The sequence below is a fragment of the Serinus canaria genome, chromosome 28 (genome assembly GCF_022539315.1).
Source record: "Serinus canaria isolate serCan28SL12 chromosome 28, serCan2020, whole genome shotgun sequence".
NCBI classification, from domain to species: Eukaryota; Metazoa; Chordata; class Aves; order Passeriformes; family Fringillidae; genus Serinus; species Serinus canaria.
In genome coordinates, this window is record NC_066341.1 from 1,557,462 (window position 1) to 1,573,055 (window position 15,594).

The 15,594-nt window shown below is 65.7% G+C and overlaps 2 protein-coding genes across 2 annotated transcripts in view; one reads left to right on the forward strand and one right to left on the reverse strand.

Annotated features, from left to right (window-relative positions):
* The window catches only part of NCAN (neurocan), an 8,677-nt gene extending 1,883 nt beyond the window's left edge, over positions 1-6,794 (forward strand). Inside the window, exons 2-13 of the mRNA XM_050985938.1 lie at positions 400-574; positions 1,082-1,209; positions 1,822-2,115; positions 2,383-3,225; positions 3,303-4,430; positions 4,621-4,737; positions 4,858-4,971; positions 5,123-5,281; positions 5,362-5,444; positions 5,528-5,672; positions 6,200-6,382; positions 6,488-6,794. Of these exons, the coding sequence (XP_050841895.1) occupies positions 400-574; positions 1,082-1,209; positions 1,822-2,115; positions 2,383-3,225; positions 3,303-4,430; positions 4,621-4,737; positions 4,858-4,971; positions 5,123-5,281; positions 5,362-5,444; positions 5,528-5,672; positions 6,200-6,382; positions 6,488-6,717 (3,599 nt within the window). The 3' untranslated portion in view covers positions 6,718-6,794. The remainder of the gene's footprint in view (positions 1-399; positions 575-1,081; positions 1,210-1,821; positions 2,116-2,382; positions 3,226-3,302; positions 4,431-4,620; positions 4,738-4,857; positions 4,972-5,122; positions 5,282-5,361; positions 5,445-5,527; positions 5,673-6,199; positions 6,383-6,487) is intronic.
* A 1,111-nt stretch (positions 6,795-7,905) lies between these two features.
* On the reverse strand, positions 7,906-15,289 carry HAPLN4 (hyaluronan and proteoglycan link protein 4). The gene is made up of 5 exons (XM_050986148.1): positions 15,211-15,289; positions 13,951-14,068; positions 12,642-13,004; positions 10,187-10,489; positions 7,906-8,833 (listed from the first exon to the last, which is right to left on the reverse strand). The coding sequence occupies exons 2-5, from the start codon at positions 14,066-14,068 to the stop codon at positions 8,502-8,504; spliced, it is 1,116 nt and encodes a 371-aa protein (XP_050842105.1). The 5' UTR covers positions 15,211-15,289; the 3' UTR covers positions 7,906-8,501.
* Positions 15,290-15,594: the final 305 nt, after the last annotated feature.

Below are 15,594 nucleotides of genomic sequence, written 5' to 3' on the forward strand. Positions count from 1 at the left end.
CCCCGGCCAGCCCCACACGGACCCAGTGCCAGCCCCACGCGGACCCAGTGCCAGCCCCCCCGTGCAGCCCCCCCTGGACCCAGGCCGCCCCCCCCGTGCCAGCCCCACACGGACCCAGTGCCAGCCCCCCCGTGCCAGCCCCACACGGACCCAGTGCCAGCCCCCCCGTGCCAGCCCCACACGGACCCAGTGCCAGTCCTGCCCCCCGCACGAACTGTGGCACCGTGTGCCAGCTCTGCACTCCACGAGCCCTGCGGACTCTCCGCGAGCTGTCTGAGGCCTAAATCCCGTGCCAGCCCTATATCCCATGCCAATCCTGCACGCCGTGCCAGCCCTGCACCCCACGCACCCCACACGAGCCGTGCCCTGCTGCCCCATGTCCCCTCTCGGTGTCCCCAGGCGTTGTGTTCCACTACCGGCCCGCGGGCGAGCGCTACGCGCTGAGCTTCTCCTCCGCCCGTCGCGCCTGTCGCGACAACTCCGCCGTCATCGCCTCCCCCCAGCACCTCCAGGCCGCCTTCGAGGACGGCTACGACAACTGCGATGCGGGCTGGCTGAGCGACCAGAGCGTGCGGTGAGTGCGCCACCCCCAAACAACCGCCCGGGACACCCCCGGGACACCCCCGGCACATCCCCGGGAACCCCCGGGCACCCCCAGGCCACACCCGGGTAACCCTCGGGCCACCCCCGGGACATCCCCGGGACATTCCGGGAACCCTCGGACAGCCCCGGGCACCCCCAGGAACCCTCGGACAGCCCCGGGCAGCCCTGGGAACCCCCGGGAACCCCCGGACAGCCCCGGTAACCCCCAGGAACCCTCGGACAGCCCCGGGCAGCCCTGGGAACCCCCGGGAACCCCCGGACAGCCCCGGTAACCCCCAGGAACCCCCAGGACACCCCCAGGAACCCCCGGACAGCCCCGGGAACACCCGAGAACCCCCGGGTAGCCCAGGCCACCCCCGGGAACCCCCGGACCACCCCCGGGCTATTCCGGGCACCCCCAGGAACCCCCGCACATCCCCGGGAACCCCCGGGCAGCCCTTCCCGCTGAGCCCAGTGCCCACCGTGCTCCTCTTGGCAGGTACCCCATCACCCTGTCCCGGCCCGGCTGCTACGGAGACCGCGAGAGCCTCCCCGGCGTGCGCAGCTACGGCCGCAGGGAGCCCGCCGAGCTCTACGACGTCTACTGCTACTCCCGGGAGCTGCGAGGCAAGGGCTGCACGCAGGGATGGTGCCCAGAGGGTCCCTTGGTGCCCACGGCATGGCCACGAGCACGGCTGGGTGCCCAGGGGGTCCCTTGGTACCCATGGCATGGCCACGAGCACGGCTGGGTTCCCCGGGATGTCCTCCCCTGGCCATGATGTGGCTGGGTGCCCACGATGTCCCTCTGAGGTCACAGTGTGGCTGGCTGGGTGCCCACGATGTCGCTCAGTGGCCATGGCACAGCTGGGTACCCAGGGATGTCCCTCCCTGGCCATGGCACAGCTGGGTGCCCACGATGTCCCTCTGTGGCCATAGCATGGCTGGGTGCCCAGCGATGTCCCTCAGTGGCCATGGCACAGCTGGGTGCCCAGGGATGTCCCTCAGTGGCCATGGCACAGCTGGGTGCCCAGGGATGTCCCTCAGTGGCCGAGGCATGGCTGGCTGCCCACGATGTCCCTCCACGGCCACACCTCCGTGCATCCCTCTCCAGCCAGCGCTCCGTGCCATCCTTGGCACTGCCACCGAGCGCTCAGGCCACAAGACCATCCCAAAAGCTCCGCTCCGCCCCGAGCCACCTCCTCCTGTCACCGTGTCCCCAAGATCTCCCCTCTCCCGCAGGGACTGTGTTCTACGCCACGGCGCCGGGGCGCTTCACCTGGCAGGGCGCCCGCAGGCACTGCCGGAGCCGCGGGGCATCGCTGGCCACCACGGGCCAGCTCTACCTGGCTTGGCGACAAGGGCTGGACCAGTGCGACCCGGGCTGGCTGGCCGATGGCAGCGTGCGCTACCCCATCCGGCAGCCGCGCAGGAAGTGCGGGGGCGAGGCCCCGGGGGTGCGGACCCTCTACCAGTTCCCAAACCGCACCGGTTTCCCCCCCGCCGCCTCCAGATTCGACGCTTACTGCTACAAAGGTGAGGGGGATGTCCCGAGGTCCCCCCCGGGTCCCCGCGCCGCTCCCTCCTCCCACGGGGATCGGTGGGCGCGGCGGGGAAATTGTTGCGGATGAATATTTAATTGGGGAATTAATGAGATTAATGAGGGGAGAGGCGTTGGGAGGGAGCTCAGCTCCTCCCGGGTGAGGGGAGGGGGATGCGGTGCTCGGTGCTGACACTCCAGGGGGGCTACGGGACCCCCGGGTGCCCTCGGTGGCACCGCTGACGCTCGTGGTGTCCCCACAGCCGCGGGGCACGGCGACACGGAGCAGCCGGTGCTGCCGGTGCCACCCACGCCCGACCCGCCGGGCAGCGACAACGTGCTGGTGGAGCACAGCGAGGACCCGGGCACATCGGGGGACACCCGCGACATCCCCCGCGACAGCAACGACCTCCTGTCACCGCCGGGGCCCGCGGGGCTGGGCGAGGATGAGGACGAGCAGCTGCGGCCGGCCAGCGGCAGCCCGGTGGCACAGCGCGGTGACCTCCCGGGCACCGCCCTGCCACCGGCGCCGGCGGCTCCAGGGCTGGCCACGGGCGGTGCGACATCCCCGACGGCCACCGCGGCCACCGCGCTGGCGTGGCCCCACGAGGAGGAGGCTCTGAACGTGGTGGATCCGGAGAGCTCCCGCCGGGATCCTCCCAGCGCCAGCCCGGCCCAAGGAGACCCCGCGGGACCCCCGGCCACCCTCCCGTCACATCCCCAAAGGCCAGCCCCGGAGCACAGCGCCGGCTCGTCCTTGTCACCGCCAGGGTTGGGGACGGTCCCCAGCGCGGCCCCGGAGACCCCCAGCACCCCCCCGGGCAGCTCCAGCGCCCCGAGGCGGAGCTACCCCGGCCTCAACGGGCGCTACTTCCAGCTCCAGCGGCACAGCCGGGACCCCGCGGTGGCAGCGGGGATTGTCACCTCTGGAGACCCCGCGGTGACAGCAGGGATTGTCACCCAGGCCCCCGTGCTGGCGCAGGAGGTGAGGGGAGCCGCAGCCAACGCCGTGGAGCTGTGGAGCACCCCCCGAGGCGGCAGCGAGAGCCCCCGGCGGGAGGGTCCCCACGCGTCCCCCAACGCGCTGGAGGAGGACATCAGCCCCGGTGAGTGACACCGGACAGGTCGGGGGTCCAGGCGCTGTCACCTCTCGGTGACCCCATGGCGGTGCCATCTCTTGCAGAGCTCGTGGCCCCGGCCACCGCCCCGGTGGCCCTCTCGCCGGCCCCGAGGGATTCAGGGACCCCCGCGGGGACCCCGCCCGTGCCGTCCCCGTCCCCCTCCACTGCCGGCGACGCTCGGGGCCACCGTGACATCGCCAGCGCCCGTGGGGACTCCCCGAGGCCACCCGCGGATGCCACCGAGGACTTCTCCGGGGACACCCCCTGGCAGGAGGGCGGTGGCTCCGTGCCCCCGCTGCCCCCGCTGCCCCCGGCCCCGCTGATGGCCGAGGGTCCCGAGCTGTCCCCGCAGCCCCGCGGGGACGGCGGGGACAGCAGCGGGGCCCCGGGGGACGGCGCGCTGGAGAGGCAGAGGAAGGCGGTGACATTCCTACAGCCAGAAGGTCCCTCCGAGGGACACCCTGCCACCCCCGGCCACACCGAGGGGGCTCCTCCCGGGCCCCGGGGCCGGGCCGGTCCCACGGCTCCCCACGGGCTGGCCGAGCCCAGCCAGGAGCAGCCGGAGGAATCCAGGGATGTTGGGAATGGCGCAGCCGAGCCCAGCAGCGAAACAACGGCGTCCCCCCCGGCCTGGGATGTCCCCTCACCGTCCCCTTCCCCTATGGCCACCGAGGTCCTGCTGTGGGCCAGCACCGCGCGGCCGGAGGAGCTGGCGCTGTTGGAGCCGGTGGCCGAGGAGGGATCCGCAGGCTTCTCTCCCCCAGACCCACAGCCCACCCAGCGCTCTGAGCCAGAACCGGGAGCGACCGAGCAGCTCCTCCTGTCCTTCCCGGGACCCCGGCAGCCCCCCGCCACCCCCGGCCCCCCAACTGTCCCCGCACACGAGGATGCTCCGCCAGCCCCCGGCGAGGAAGACGCCTCCGGGGAGACCAAGAGGGAGGAGCCCCCCACGCCCCTCGGCTCGGCCACCCGCGGGCCCTGGCCGTCCCCCAGTGCCCCCCAGCCCGGGGGGACGGAGCCCGCCGGGTCCCCGAGCGGGGGGCTGCTCCTGGAGCCCTCCGCGGAGCCGGAGCTGGGGGGCCCGGGGGGGTCCCCGCTGCTGGATACCGACAGCGGCAGCGGCGAGGAGCCGGCGCTGGACGAGCGGGAGCTGCTGGCCTGGGTGGGCACCGGCAACGCCAGCGGGCACGGTGAGCCGCGGGCACAGCGAGCTGAGGGCACCGGCGCTGGGGCCGCGGGGAGAACGGGAGGTTTTGAGGCGGAGGTTTGGGTGGTGTCGCTGCTTTTATCCGAATTTCCTGGCCGGGAGCCGATGGGGTGGGAGCGGGGTTGGCACCGAGCCCCCCCAGCCTGGCTCAGGGCACCGCTGCCGTCCCGCAGCGCCGCCGGACCCGTGCCAGAACAACCCGTGCCTGCACGGCGGGACGAGCCGTGCCAACGGCACCGTGTGCGGCTGCAGCTGCGCCCCGGGCTTCACCGGCGAGAACTGCGAGATCGGTGAGTGCCCTGGCACCGGGCGGGGGTGGCACCGCGGCTCCGAGCGCTGCGCGGTGCCCTCTCCTGGCTCGGTGGCGGCGGGCGGTGTCGCCGTGCCCTCAGCTCCCGCTGTCTCCGCAGACATCGACGACTGCCTGTCCAGCCCGTGCCAGAACGGCGGCACCTGCATCGACGAGGTCAATTCCTTCGTGTGCCTCTGCCTGCCCAGCTACGGCGGCAGCCACTGCGAGAAAGGTGGGCACAGCCCCCGGTGTCCCCGCAGCCCGGCTGTGTCACCCTGCCCAGCCTCTGTGACTTGGCGGGGCTGGAAGGGGACACAAATCCCGCGCGGCGAGGGCTGGGGTGGGTCCTTCGCTGTGCCACCACTGTCGCCGCGTCCCCGCAGACACGGAGGGCTGTGACCACAACTGGCACAAGTTCCAGGGCCACTGCTACCGCTACTTCGCCCGCCGGCGCTCCTGGGAGGACGCGGAGCGCGACTGTCGCCGCCGGGCCGGGCACCTCACCAGCATCCACTCGCAGGAGGAGCACGCCTTCATCAACGGTGGGCCGGGGGTCCCCGATCCCCCCTGCCCGGGTGCCGCTCGCCTCCTCCGTGCGAGCCGCGGGTGCCTCTCCCCGCAGGTTTCGGCCACGAGAACACCTGGATCGGCCTCAACGACCGCATCGTGGAGCAGGACTTCCAGTGGACCGACAACACCGGCTTGGTGAGGGCTTTGGGGGGCTCTGGGGGGGCTCGGGGTGCGGGGAGGGGGTGCGGAGAGTGTCACCCTCCCTGGTGGCCTGGCAGCAATACGAGAACTGGCGGGAGAACCAACCCGACAACTTCTTCGCGGGCGGCGAGGACTGCGTGGTGCTGGTGTCCCACGAGATCGGCAAGTGGAACGACGTGCCCTGCAACTACAACCTGCCCTACATCTGCAAGAAGGGCACAGGTAGAGCCCGCCCGGCCTGCCCAGCCTGGCACCGCCTCATCCCGCGGGACCCGGCATCCCTGGTCCCGTCCCGCAGTCCCCGGTGTCCCCAGTGTCCCTGTTCCCACCCTGCAGCCCCCAGGCCCCTCCCAATCCCCGGCCAACCTTTCCCAGTCCAACTCCAGCAGTTCTCCCCTAAATCTCAGTTTTTCCTCTTTCCCGGCCGTCTCCCCTCCCCTCACCGCTCGGGTTTGTTTAATTCGCTCCCATCAAACCCATTCAATTCCCATTCCTCACCTCGGGAAGTTCCATTGACCTCCAGCTGCTCCTCCCCACCCCGCGCGCTAATGACGCCCCAATAAAGCCATTAATTAACCAATTAAACCCCCGGGGACAGCTCGCTGCCGCCCTGAAGGACGAGCCTCTCCCAAAGCCACCAGCGGTGTCCTCAGGGATGGGCAAGGGGGTGGCTCCTGGGTGTCCCTTGTCCCCTCCCAGTAACTCCCAGTAACAGGGGGGTGACGGAGCTCTGCGCCCCCCACTCCCAGTGCTCTGCGGCCCCCCCCCGGAGGTGCCGAACGCTTTCCCGGTGGGGAAGAGGAAGGAGAAGTACAACATCCACTCCAGCGTGCGCTACCAGTGCCACGAGGGCTTCACCCAGCGCCACGTGCCCACCATCAAGTGCCACAGCAGCGGCAAGTGGGACCGGCCCAAAATCCTCTGCACAAAACGTTAGTGGGGGACTCGGGGAGGGGCTGAACCCCGCGGGGATGGGGGGTCCAGAACCCTGAGCTGACCCCCCCACCGCGTGCCCTGCCTTGCCCCCCGTTAGCCAGGCGGTCTCACCGAGCGCGGCGGCACCGGCGGCACCGGCACAGCCACCCGCACCACCAGCACCACCACCACAAACCCCGCAAGGAGCGGCGAAAACACCGCCAGCACCTCCGGCTGGACTGGATGGAGGAGGGCCACTACTTCTAGAGCCGGGCGAGCACAAAGGGGTCCCCGGGGGATGTGGTGGCGTCCCCCGTCCCCGTCCCAGCCCTTCCCCGCCCCTCTTTTTTAGCCCCCTTTTGGCTTTAGCTCCTTAGGATGCCCGGCCCCGTAGGGAATAGGATCCGGAGGGGGCGGCTGCGTGTGCGTCCCCAGCCCTCCCTGCATGTCCCACGCTCAGCCCCCCGGCCCGGGCTGGAGCCCCCAGCCCCGCACAGGGACCTCCCCCAAGCTGGGCTCTGTCCTTGTCCCCAAATCGGGGGTCAACTAGGCAGACCCCCCTGTCCCACCTGGGCCGGCTCTGGTTTTTTAGCAGCCCCCCCTCCCCATTTCCCTGCCCCAGCTCCTCGGGGCGTCCCCGCGGCCGGCACGGGTGGGGCGGGGGGGGACACGGTGGCTGCGGGGCCACTGTCCCCGCTCCGCGCCTGCTTTGGGGGTGCTCGGTTTGGTTCTGTCCCCTTTCCGTTCGTTTCGGGTCCCCGTTGGAGTTGGCGTGTGTGTGTGTGTGTGTGTGTACGGCGCTTTCCGATCTCTGCTGTTTGCGACGTGACTGCCGTGTCCCCACCCCCTCCCCGACCCCCTCCTGACGCCCCCTCCCCATTTCTGACTCTGCCTTTCTGTACTGCTGGACATTTTAATAAATTTTTTTAACAGTTGAGCGACGCCCGCCCTTTCCTGGGGACCTCGGGACGTGTCCCCTGCCTGGCGCCGCTCCCCATCTGCCTCCTCTCACCGCCCCCCATCAATTCCGAGCAGCCCCAAACTGTCCCCCAGGGTCCCCCGTGTCGCATCCGCCACCTGCTCGCGGTGGTGGCCGTCACCTGTGTCCCTGTCGCCCGCCGGCGCGGCCGCAGCGTCCCCCTCGGGATGAGGACACGTCGATGGATTTTTTGGGGGGATTCCTGCCTAAATCATCCCCCATCACGCGCCCCCGAGGTTGCCCCTGCCCCCTGTCACCCACGGCCCCGCTGTCCCCTCCCAGGGCTGTGACAGACATTTATTTCCAGTGATCAAAGCTGATTTACGGGCTCTGCTCAGCCGGAGCACGTCCCGACCCCCTCCGAATCCGGGGGTCCCCATCGGTGTGGTGCCACCCCCGCCGTGCCCCCCTGCCCCCCTGCCAGCTCGGTGACCCCGCGGGGCGGCTCCGCTGCCGCTGCTCCTTGGATCCAACCCCGATCAATCCAAGGTCGCCCCGGGCGAGCGGGGAAGGGGCCCTGAGCCCCCCCCGAGCCCCCCCAAGGACCCAACGGAGCCGCGCTCAGCTCTCCAAAGCGGCCGAAGCTTTTATTTCATCTACGTCCAGGGCTGCCAAAGCCTGCGGCCGGTGCCCGGCCGGGTGGGCACAGCGGCCGCTGTCCCCCGACCCCTCCTCGCTCCAAGCCAAGCGGGAGCTGCCCCGGGGGGGCTGCGGGGGTTGCGGGACCCCCCGGCTGCCGAGGCACGAAGCCAAACCCGGTGCCCCGAATCCTCGCCCATCGCCACGGGGGGATTTTGGGGAGGGGGCCTGCGGCACTTGCCGGGGTCGGTCAGCGCGGGGCCGGGGTGAGGATGAGGAGGGGCGGGGGCTCTGCGGCGCTTTAGCGCATGCAACGGGCGCGTCGAGAAGCGAGAGCTGCGAGGAGCGGGGAGCCAGCCCCGGGTCGGGGCGCAGGCTCCTGGCTGGGCTCACCAAACCCGTCCCCTCCCGCTGCCCCGGTGTCCCCAAGCGCCACCGAGGGCCGCCAGCCCGCGCCTCCGCCACCTCTCCGTGCCTGGGCAGGGGCTGCCCGCAGCTCCCCGCACAGCGCGGGGCTCGGGGGGTGGGGGGGAGACCCCCAACCAAACCCGGGGGTGCTGCCGGACCACTCCAAACCCTCACACGCGTTTGGGGAACCCCGCGGCCACCACGGGCGGGACTTCTCCGGCTTTTTTGAAGCAGTACACGCCGAAGAGCTTGTACTTCTTGTCGGGGAAGCCGAGGTTGCGCACGCCGGGCTCGGCGCCGCCGCAGCGGGCGCGGGGGTTGACGATGGGGTAGCGGATGCTGCCGTCCTCCAGCCAGCCCGCCTCGCAGCGATCCAGCAGCTGCAGCTTCCAGGCCGCGTACAGCTGACCCACCTTGGCCACGGCAGCGCCGTTGTTCTTGCACGCCTGCACGGCCTCCGGGTAGCTCAGCTTGCGGAATGTTTTCAGGAAATAAACTTTGCCTGGAAAAAAGGGAGGAGGGGGGATGGAGTGTCCTCCTCCCCGAGCCACCCGCTCTGGAGCACTCCCCGAGGGGTTTTTGGGGATGGATGGAAGTCCTGTGGGGTCCGCAAAAGGTTTGGGGGAGTTTGGGAAGGTTGGGGGGTATCAGCACTGTGGAGACTCCAACACGATTTTGGGGAGGTTGGAGAATTGGGAGGTATCAGCCCTGTGGAACCCCCAAAAGGTTTTGGGGAATTTGGGAAGGTTGGGGGGTATCAGCAGTGGGGAACCCTCAAGAGGTTTTGAGGAAGTTGAGGGGTATCAGCACTATGGAACCCCCAAAAGATTTAGGGGAGTTGGGGAAGTTGGGGGGTATCAGCCTGGGATCCATGATTGGGATTGGAAGTTGGGGATCACGGGAACCCCAAAATTGGGAGTTTTGGGGGGTCCCGTGGAGTTTGGAAAGGTTGGGGGGTATCAGCCCTGTGGAACCCCCCCCCACGATTTTGGGGGCTGGGGGTGATGCAAGCCCTTGGAGCACCCAAAACATTTCATAAACAAAAGAGGTTTTTGCTTTAAAAAAGAAAAAGAAAAAGATGAAAAGAAGAGATAGGCTCTTTTCTTGGGACGAAAGGAGAGATTATGGTTCAAACAAGATGTCAGTTAAAAAAAAATAAGAAAAGAAAAAGGGTTTGGCAAAAAAAAGGTTGGATTTAAAAGAAAAATAAAAGAAAAGAGGTTGAAGAAGGTTGGATAGAAAGAAAATAGAAAAAGAAAAGAGGTTGGCAAGAAAGTTGGTATTAAAAAAATAATAAAATAAAAGAAAAGAGGGTGACAAGTTTGTAAAAAAAAATAGAAAAGAGAGCTTGGCTAGTCGGTTTTTCTATTAAAGGAGACTAAAAAGGAAAGATTATGGGTTGCTAAGGACAAGTGTCATGGGTTTAAAAAAAAACAAATAAAAGAAAAAGAGGGTTTGGCTAAGAAAGGTTTGTGTATATTTAAAAAAAACGTTTTGGATTGAAAAGAAATAAAATAGAAAGAGGGTTTGGTTAAGAAGGTTTTGTGTATTAAAAAAAATAAAAGGAAAAGAGGGTTTGGCTAAGGAAAGTTTTGTGTATTAAAAAAAAAACATAAAAGGAAAAGAGGGTTTGGCTAAGTGTATTTTAAAAAAAATTGGATTAAAAAGAAATAGGTTTCAGCTAAAACCAAGAGGGTTTTGGTTTAAAAAAAAAAAAAGAGATTTTTGATTTTTAACAAAGAGGTTTTGGATAAAAAAGAGGAGATTTTGTCTAAAATAATAAACATTTTTTTGCTCAGAGCATCCCAGAGGCCTGCAGAGCAGGGGCAGGCTCGGTGCCTCAGTTTCCCCTCACCGTTGAGGTTGGAGGTGAAGCAGAAGGCGTCGTAGTGCTCGCTCTCCTTGTGCCGGTAGCCGTAGTTGCGGACGCCCACGGGCGTGTCCTTGCGGCCGCAGCGCTCGCGGGGCCGGGAGATCGGGTACTGCACCGAGCCGTCCTGCAGCCAGCCCGCGTTGCACCAGTCCAGCCCCTCCAGCCAGGCCTGGTGTAACTGGTCATGAGAGGCCAGGATCCCGTCCTGCTCCAGGCACGCCTGCTGAGCCTCGTGGAAATTCAGAGTGTAGCGCCCCAGGCGAGGGTGGTACGGGAAAATCACCCCTGGGGAGGAGGGGGGGGGGGGGTTGGAGGGAGGTTTTGGAGGGTGAGGAGGGGGGGTTCTGGTGGGGAGAATGGTCTGGGAAATCCTGCTCGTGGTCATTCTGCAAGGAGTTTTGGGAAATCCGGATTTTGGGATTGATGGGAATCCCAGACTCCAGAGATTCTGCTGTTGGGTTTGAGAAAATGTGGGAGAATCGTCTGGAAAATCTCACTCGTGGTCCCTCTGGAAGGAGATTTGGGAAATCTGGATTTTGGGATTGCAGGGAATCCCAGACTCCGGAGATGTGGGGTTTGGGAAAATGGGAATTCTGGTTGGGAGAATGGTCTGGGAAATCCCACTCATCATCCTTCTGCAAGGAGTTCTGGGAAATCCAGGAGTTGGGATTGCAGGGAATCCCAAACTCTGGAGATTTTGCTCTGGGGTTTGAGAAAGTGTGGAAAAATCGCCTGTAAAATCCCACTCATAGTCCCTCTGCAAGGGAAATCCAGGTGTTGGGATTGCAGGGAATCCCAGACTCTGGAGATTCTGCTGTGGGGTTTGGGAAAATGGGAATTCTGGTTGGGAGAATGGTCTGGGAAATCCCGCCCATCATCCCTCTGCAAGGAGTTTTGGGAAATCCAGGTGTTGGGATTGCAGGGAATCCCAGACTCCAGAGATTCTGCTGTTGGGTTTGAGAAAATGTGGGAGAATCGTCTGGAAAATCTCACTCGTGGTCCCTCTGGAAGGAGATTTGGGAAATCTGGATTTTGGGATTGCAGGGAATCCCAGACTCCGGAGATGTGGGGTTTGGGAAAATGGGAATTCTGGTTGGGAGAATGGTCTGGGAAATCCCACTCATCATCCTTCTGCAAGGAGTTCTGGGAAATTCGGATTTTGGGATTGCAGGGAATCCCAACCTCCAGGAGATTCTGCTGTGGGGTTTGGGAAATTTGGGAGAATCGTCTGGAAAATCTCACTCATCATCCCTCTGCAAGGAGTTCTGGGAAATCCAGGAGTTGGGATTTCAGGGAATCCTAAACTCTGGAGATTCTGCTCTGGGGTTTGGGAAATTTGGGAGAATGGCCTGGGAAATCCCGCTCATGGTCAGTCTGCAAGGAGTTTTGGGTTTTGGGAGTTCCAGGAATCCCAGACTCCAGAGATTCTGCTGTGGGGTTTGGGAAAGTGTGGAAAAATCGCCTGGAAAATCCCACTCTTGGTCCTTCTGCAAGGAGATTTGGGAAATTCAGGTTTTGGGACTGCAGGGAATCCCAACCCCAGGAGGTTCTGCTGTGGGGGTTGGGAAAATGTGGGAGAATCGTCTGGAAAATCTCACTCATCATCCCAATCTGGGAGTTTTGGAAGTTCCAGGAACCCCAGACTCCAGGAGATTCTGCTCTGGGGGTTTGGAAAAATGGGAATTCTGATTGGGAGAATGGCCTGGAAAATCCCACTCATCTTTCCTCTGCAAGGAGTTTGGGGAGTTCTGGGAATCCCAGACTGCAGAAAATTCTCCTCTGGCACTTGGGAGCATCAGCGGTGCCTGCGTGGGGTCCAGCCAAGCCCTGGCATCCCCAAACTGTGACCTCTGAACCCCTAAAAAAGCGTTTCCCCCCTCTGCCACCTCCTGAACCCCTAAAGAAGCATTTTCCCCTTCCACACCCCTGTCCCCAGGTGCTTTCTGAGCCCTGGCACCCCCAAACTGCACCCTCTGAACCCCTAAAATAGCATTTTTCCCTCTGCCACCTCCTGAACCCCTAAAAGAGCATTTCCCCCTTCCACACCCCCATCCCCAGGTGCTTTCTGAGCCCTCACCACCCCCAAACTGTGACCTCTGAACCCCTAAAGAAGCATTTTTCCCCTCTGCCACCTCCTGAACCCCCAAAGCAGCATTCCCCCCTTCCACACCCCCGTCCCCAGGTGCTTTCCGAGCCCTCACCACCCCCAAACTGCACCCTCTGAACCCCTAAAATAGCATTTTTCCCCTCTGCCACCACCTGAACCCCTAAAAGAGCATTTCCCCCCTTCCACACCCCATCCCCAGATGCTTTCTGAGCCCTCCCCCCGCCACCTCTCCGAGCCACCACCCCAAACCCTCCCCGCCACCAAAACCCCACAACAACCCCCAAAAACTCCCATCAATGCCACCTCGCCAAACCCCCCCCCCCAAGCCACCTTCCAGGTCCAGTTTGACCACGCCGGTGTCATCCTCCAGCTCGTTGGTCACCTCGCACTCGTAGCGCCCGTAGTCCTGCAGGGTGACGTTGCGGATGATGAGGGACGCGTCGCCCACCCCGTCCTCCTGCAGGGCCGTGCGACCCCGGTAGGAGCCGAACGCCCGGCGGGCTTTGCCCAGAGCCACGAACACGTCCACGAAGGTCATGGGCTCGGTGACTTTGGTCCACTTGAGGCGGATCTCGGCCGGGTCGTGCGTGGAAATGTCGTAGTGGTAGCGGCAGGGCAGGATGATGGTGCCGCCGCGGTGGGTCACCACCTTGCCCGGAGCTGTCTGCACCACCACGGCGCCGCTGTCACCCTCTGCGGGAGGGACACGGGCTCGGGGAGGGACCGGCCACCACCCCGGGGCTGGCACAGGGGAGGGCAGGAACGGGGGAGAGGGGGGGGAGCGGCTTTTGGGGGGAGTTTGCTGCTTTTAGGGGAAAGGAAGGGTGGGGGTCACGTTCTGGGGGGATTTCATCTCTTTTAGGGGAAAGGAAGGACGGGGATGCGGGGTCACATTCTGGGGGCAAAGCAGGGTGGGGATGTTGGGTCACATTTTGGGGAAATTCCTCTCTTTTGGGGGCAAAGAAAGGTGGGGGTGTGGGTCACATTTTGGGGGGAATTCCTCTCTTTTAGGGGCAAGCAGGATGGGGGTGTAAGGTCACATTCTGGGGGGATTCCTGTCTTTTAGGGGCAAAGCAGGGTGGGGGTGTGGGGTCACATTTTGGGGGGAATTCCTGTCTTTTAGGGGCAAGGCAGGATGGGGGGGTGGGGTCATATTTTGGGGGGAATTCCTGTCTTTTAGGGGAAAGCAGGGTGGGAATGTGGGGTCACATTTTGGGGGAATTTCCTCTCTTTTAGGGGAAAGGAAGGATGGAGATATGGGAGCATCTTTTGGGTTGAGTTCCCCTTTTTATGAGGATGTGGGGATGCACTTTGGGGGTAATTCCCTGCTTTTAGGGGCAAAGAAGGATGGAGATGTGGGGCCATACTTTTGGGGGCGAGGACATGGGAAGAATTCCCCGCTTTTAGGGGCAGGGTGAGACTGTGGGGTCACCCTTTGGGTGCAATTCCCCTTTTTTTTTTACAAACCCTAAGGAGAGCTCGGGATAACCCCAGCACGGCTCCCACAGGACTGAGGGGACACGGGGGACACATCAGAGCCCCGGCCCTGCTTTGATGGCATTAAACCCACCCCCCGAAGGCGGCAGGAGCTGTCCCCCATCCCAAACCCCTCCCGACCTCACGGCAGACCCCCACTCACCCATCACATGAACCACCTTCTTCCTGCCGCGGGCGTTGGGCAGCGCCTCGGTGCCCACCAGGGCGGCCAGGAGCAGCAGCGCTGCGGGGCCAGCGGCCCAGGGGCTTTGGGGACGCATCTGGGGGGGCACAGCAGCGCCCTGAGCACCCCCCAAACCCCCCGAGTCTGAGGGGACCCCCCGCTCTGCCCCAGGGGTGCCCGCACCCGCTGCCACCCACGCCGTGCCCAAGCGGGGGTGGGGCGGGGCTGGGTGAGTCGCTGCCCACCCCCACCGCGGAGCCCCCCCAGGCCCGTAGGGACCCCCCGGTCCCGGTTCTGAGCTCGGCGTGCCCCGGGGCTTCCGGGCGGGATGAAAATCCCACGGCAGCCGCAGCGGGCCGGATCTCCCGAGTTATTTATGGCACCTCTGGAAAGGGAACGGATGGGCACGGAGCGGGCAGCGGTGCCCACCGAGACCCCTCGGCAGCGCCCCCTCCCCAAGGACAGCGCGGAGGGGGCAGCGGGAGGAGCCTCCCCCTCCTCGGGGGGCTGCGATGCTCTCGGGGTGCCCCAAATGCCAGCCTGGTTCTGGGTCTGCCCCCCCTGAGGGTCCCGGTGCCCCATCGGGGGGCAGGGGGAGGTGGGCAGTCCTCCCGGTGGTCGCGGCGCGATTCCGGGGGCAAAGGGAGCGGGGCAGCCGCTGTGCGGGGGTTCGGGGTCCGCTCGAGGGGCACAAAAAGCGGGGCAGCTCCCCCGGGGGTCCCGGTGCCCTATCGGGGGGGCAGGGGGAGATGGGCAGCCCTCCCGGTGGTCCCGGTGCCAAGCCCGGGCTGCGGGCGAGCAGGGCAGCCCCGGTGCCCGGTCCGCGGGCAGATGGAGCGGGGCACCCCCTCCCCCCAAACGGGGGTCCCGGTGCCCGGTGGGGGCAGGAGGAGTGGGAAACCCCCCCCCCGGGCATTCCGGTGGCCGGTGCGGGGACAGGAGGAGCGGGGCAGCCCCGCGGGGTCCCGGTGCCGGTCGGGACAGCGGCTGCGGCGGTGGCGGCGCTCCGGGGCCCGGTGCGGTGTTGCAGTGCGGGACACTGCGGCGGCAGCCCCGGGGCTGCGGGACTCCGGTGCCCGGGAGGGGACAGCGCAGTGCGGGGGGGACCCCGCTCCTGCCGCCCCCCCCACCCAGCCAGCGACCCCCGCCCGCCGCGTCCCTCCCGGTCCCGGGGGTCCTGTCCCGGTGCCCCGCGCCCGCCTCGCAGCGAGGGAGCGGCGGCCGCAGCCCCGCACTCACCGTGTGCCCGGTGCCGGCCCGCGGGAGGGGCACGCCGGTGCCGCCGGTACCTCCTCCGGTAGCTCCGCCGGTGCCGCCGCTGCGGCTCCGCGTAGGGGGCGACACCGGGAGCTCGGCCCGGCCCTGCCCCGGTGCCGGCGCTGCGCAGGACCGGCTGCTCGCCAAGGTCACCGGCCCGCCCGGTGCGCCCCGGAGCCCCCGGCACCGCCGGGATCCCCGGGCCGGGCTGCGGGCGGGGAACGCGCTGGGCACGAGGAACCGGATCCGGTAAATCCCCGCTGCGGGCACCGCAAGGGCGGCTGTGCCCACCCAGCCCCAGCCCGGGCACCCACCCGGCGGGTGCCACCCCAAAAACCCCGGTACCACCCTCTGCCCTGTGCCCAC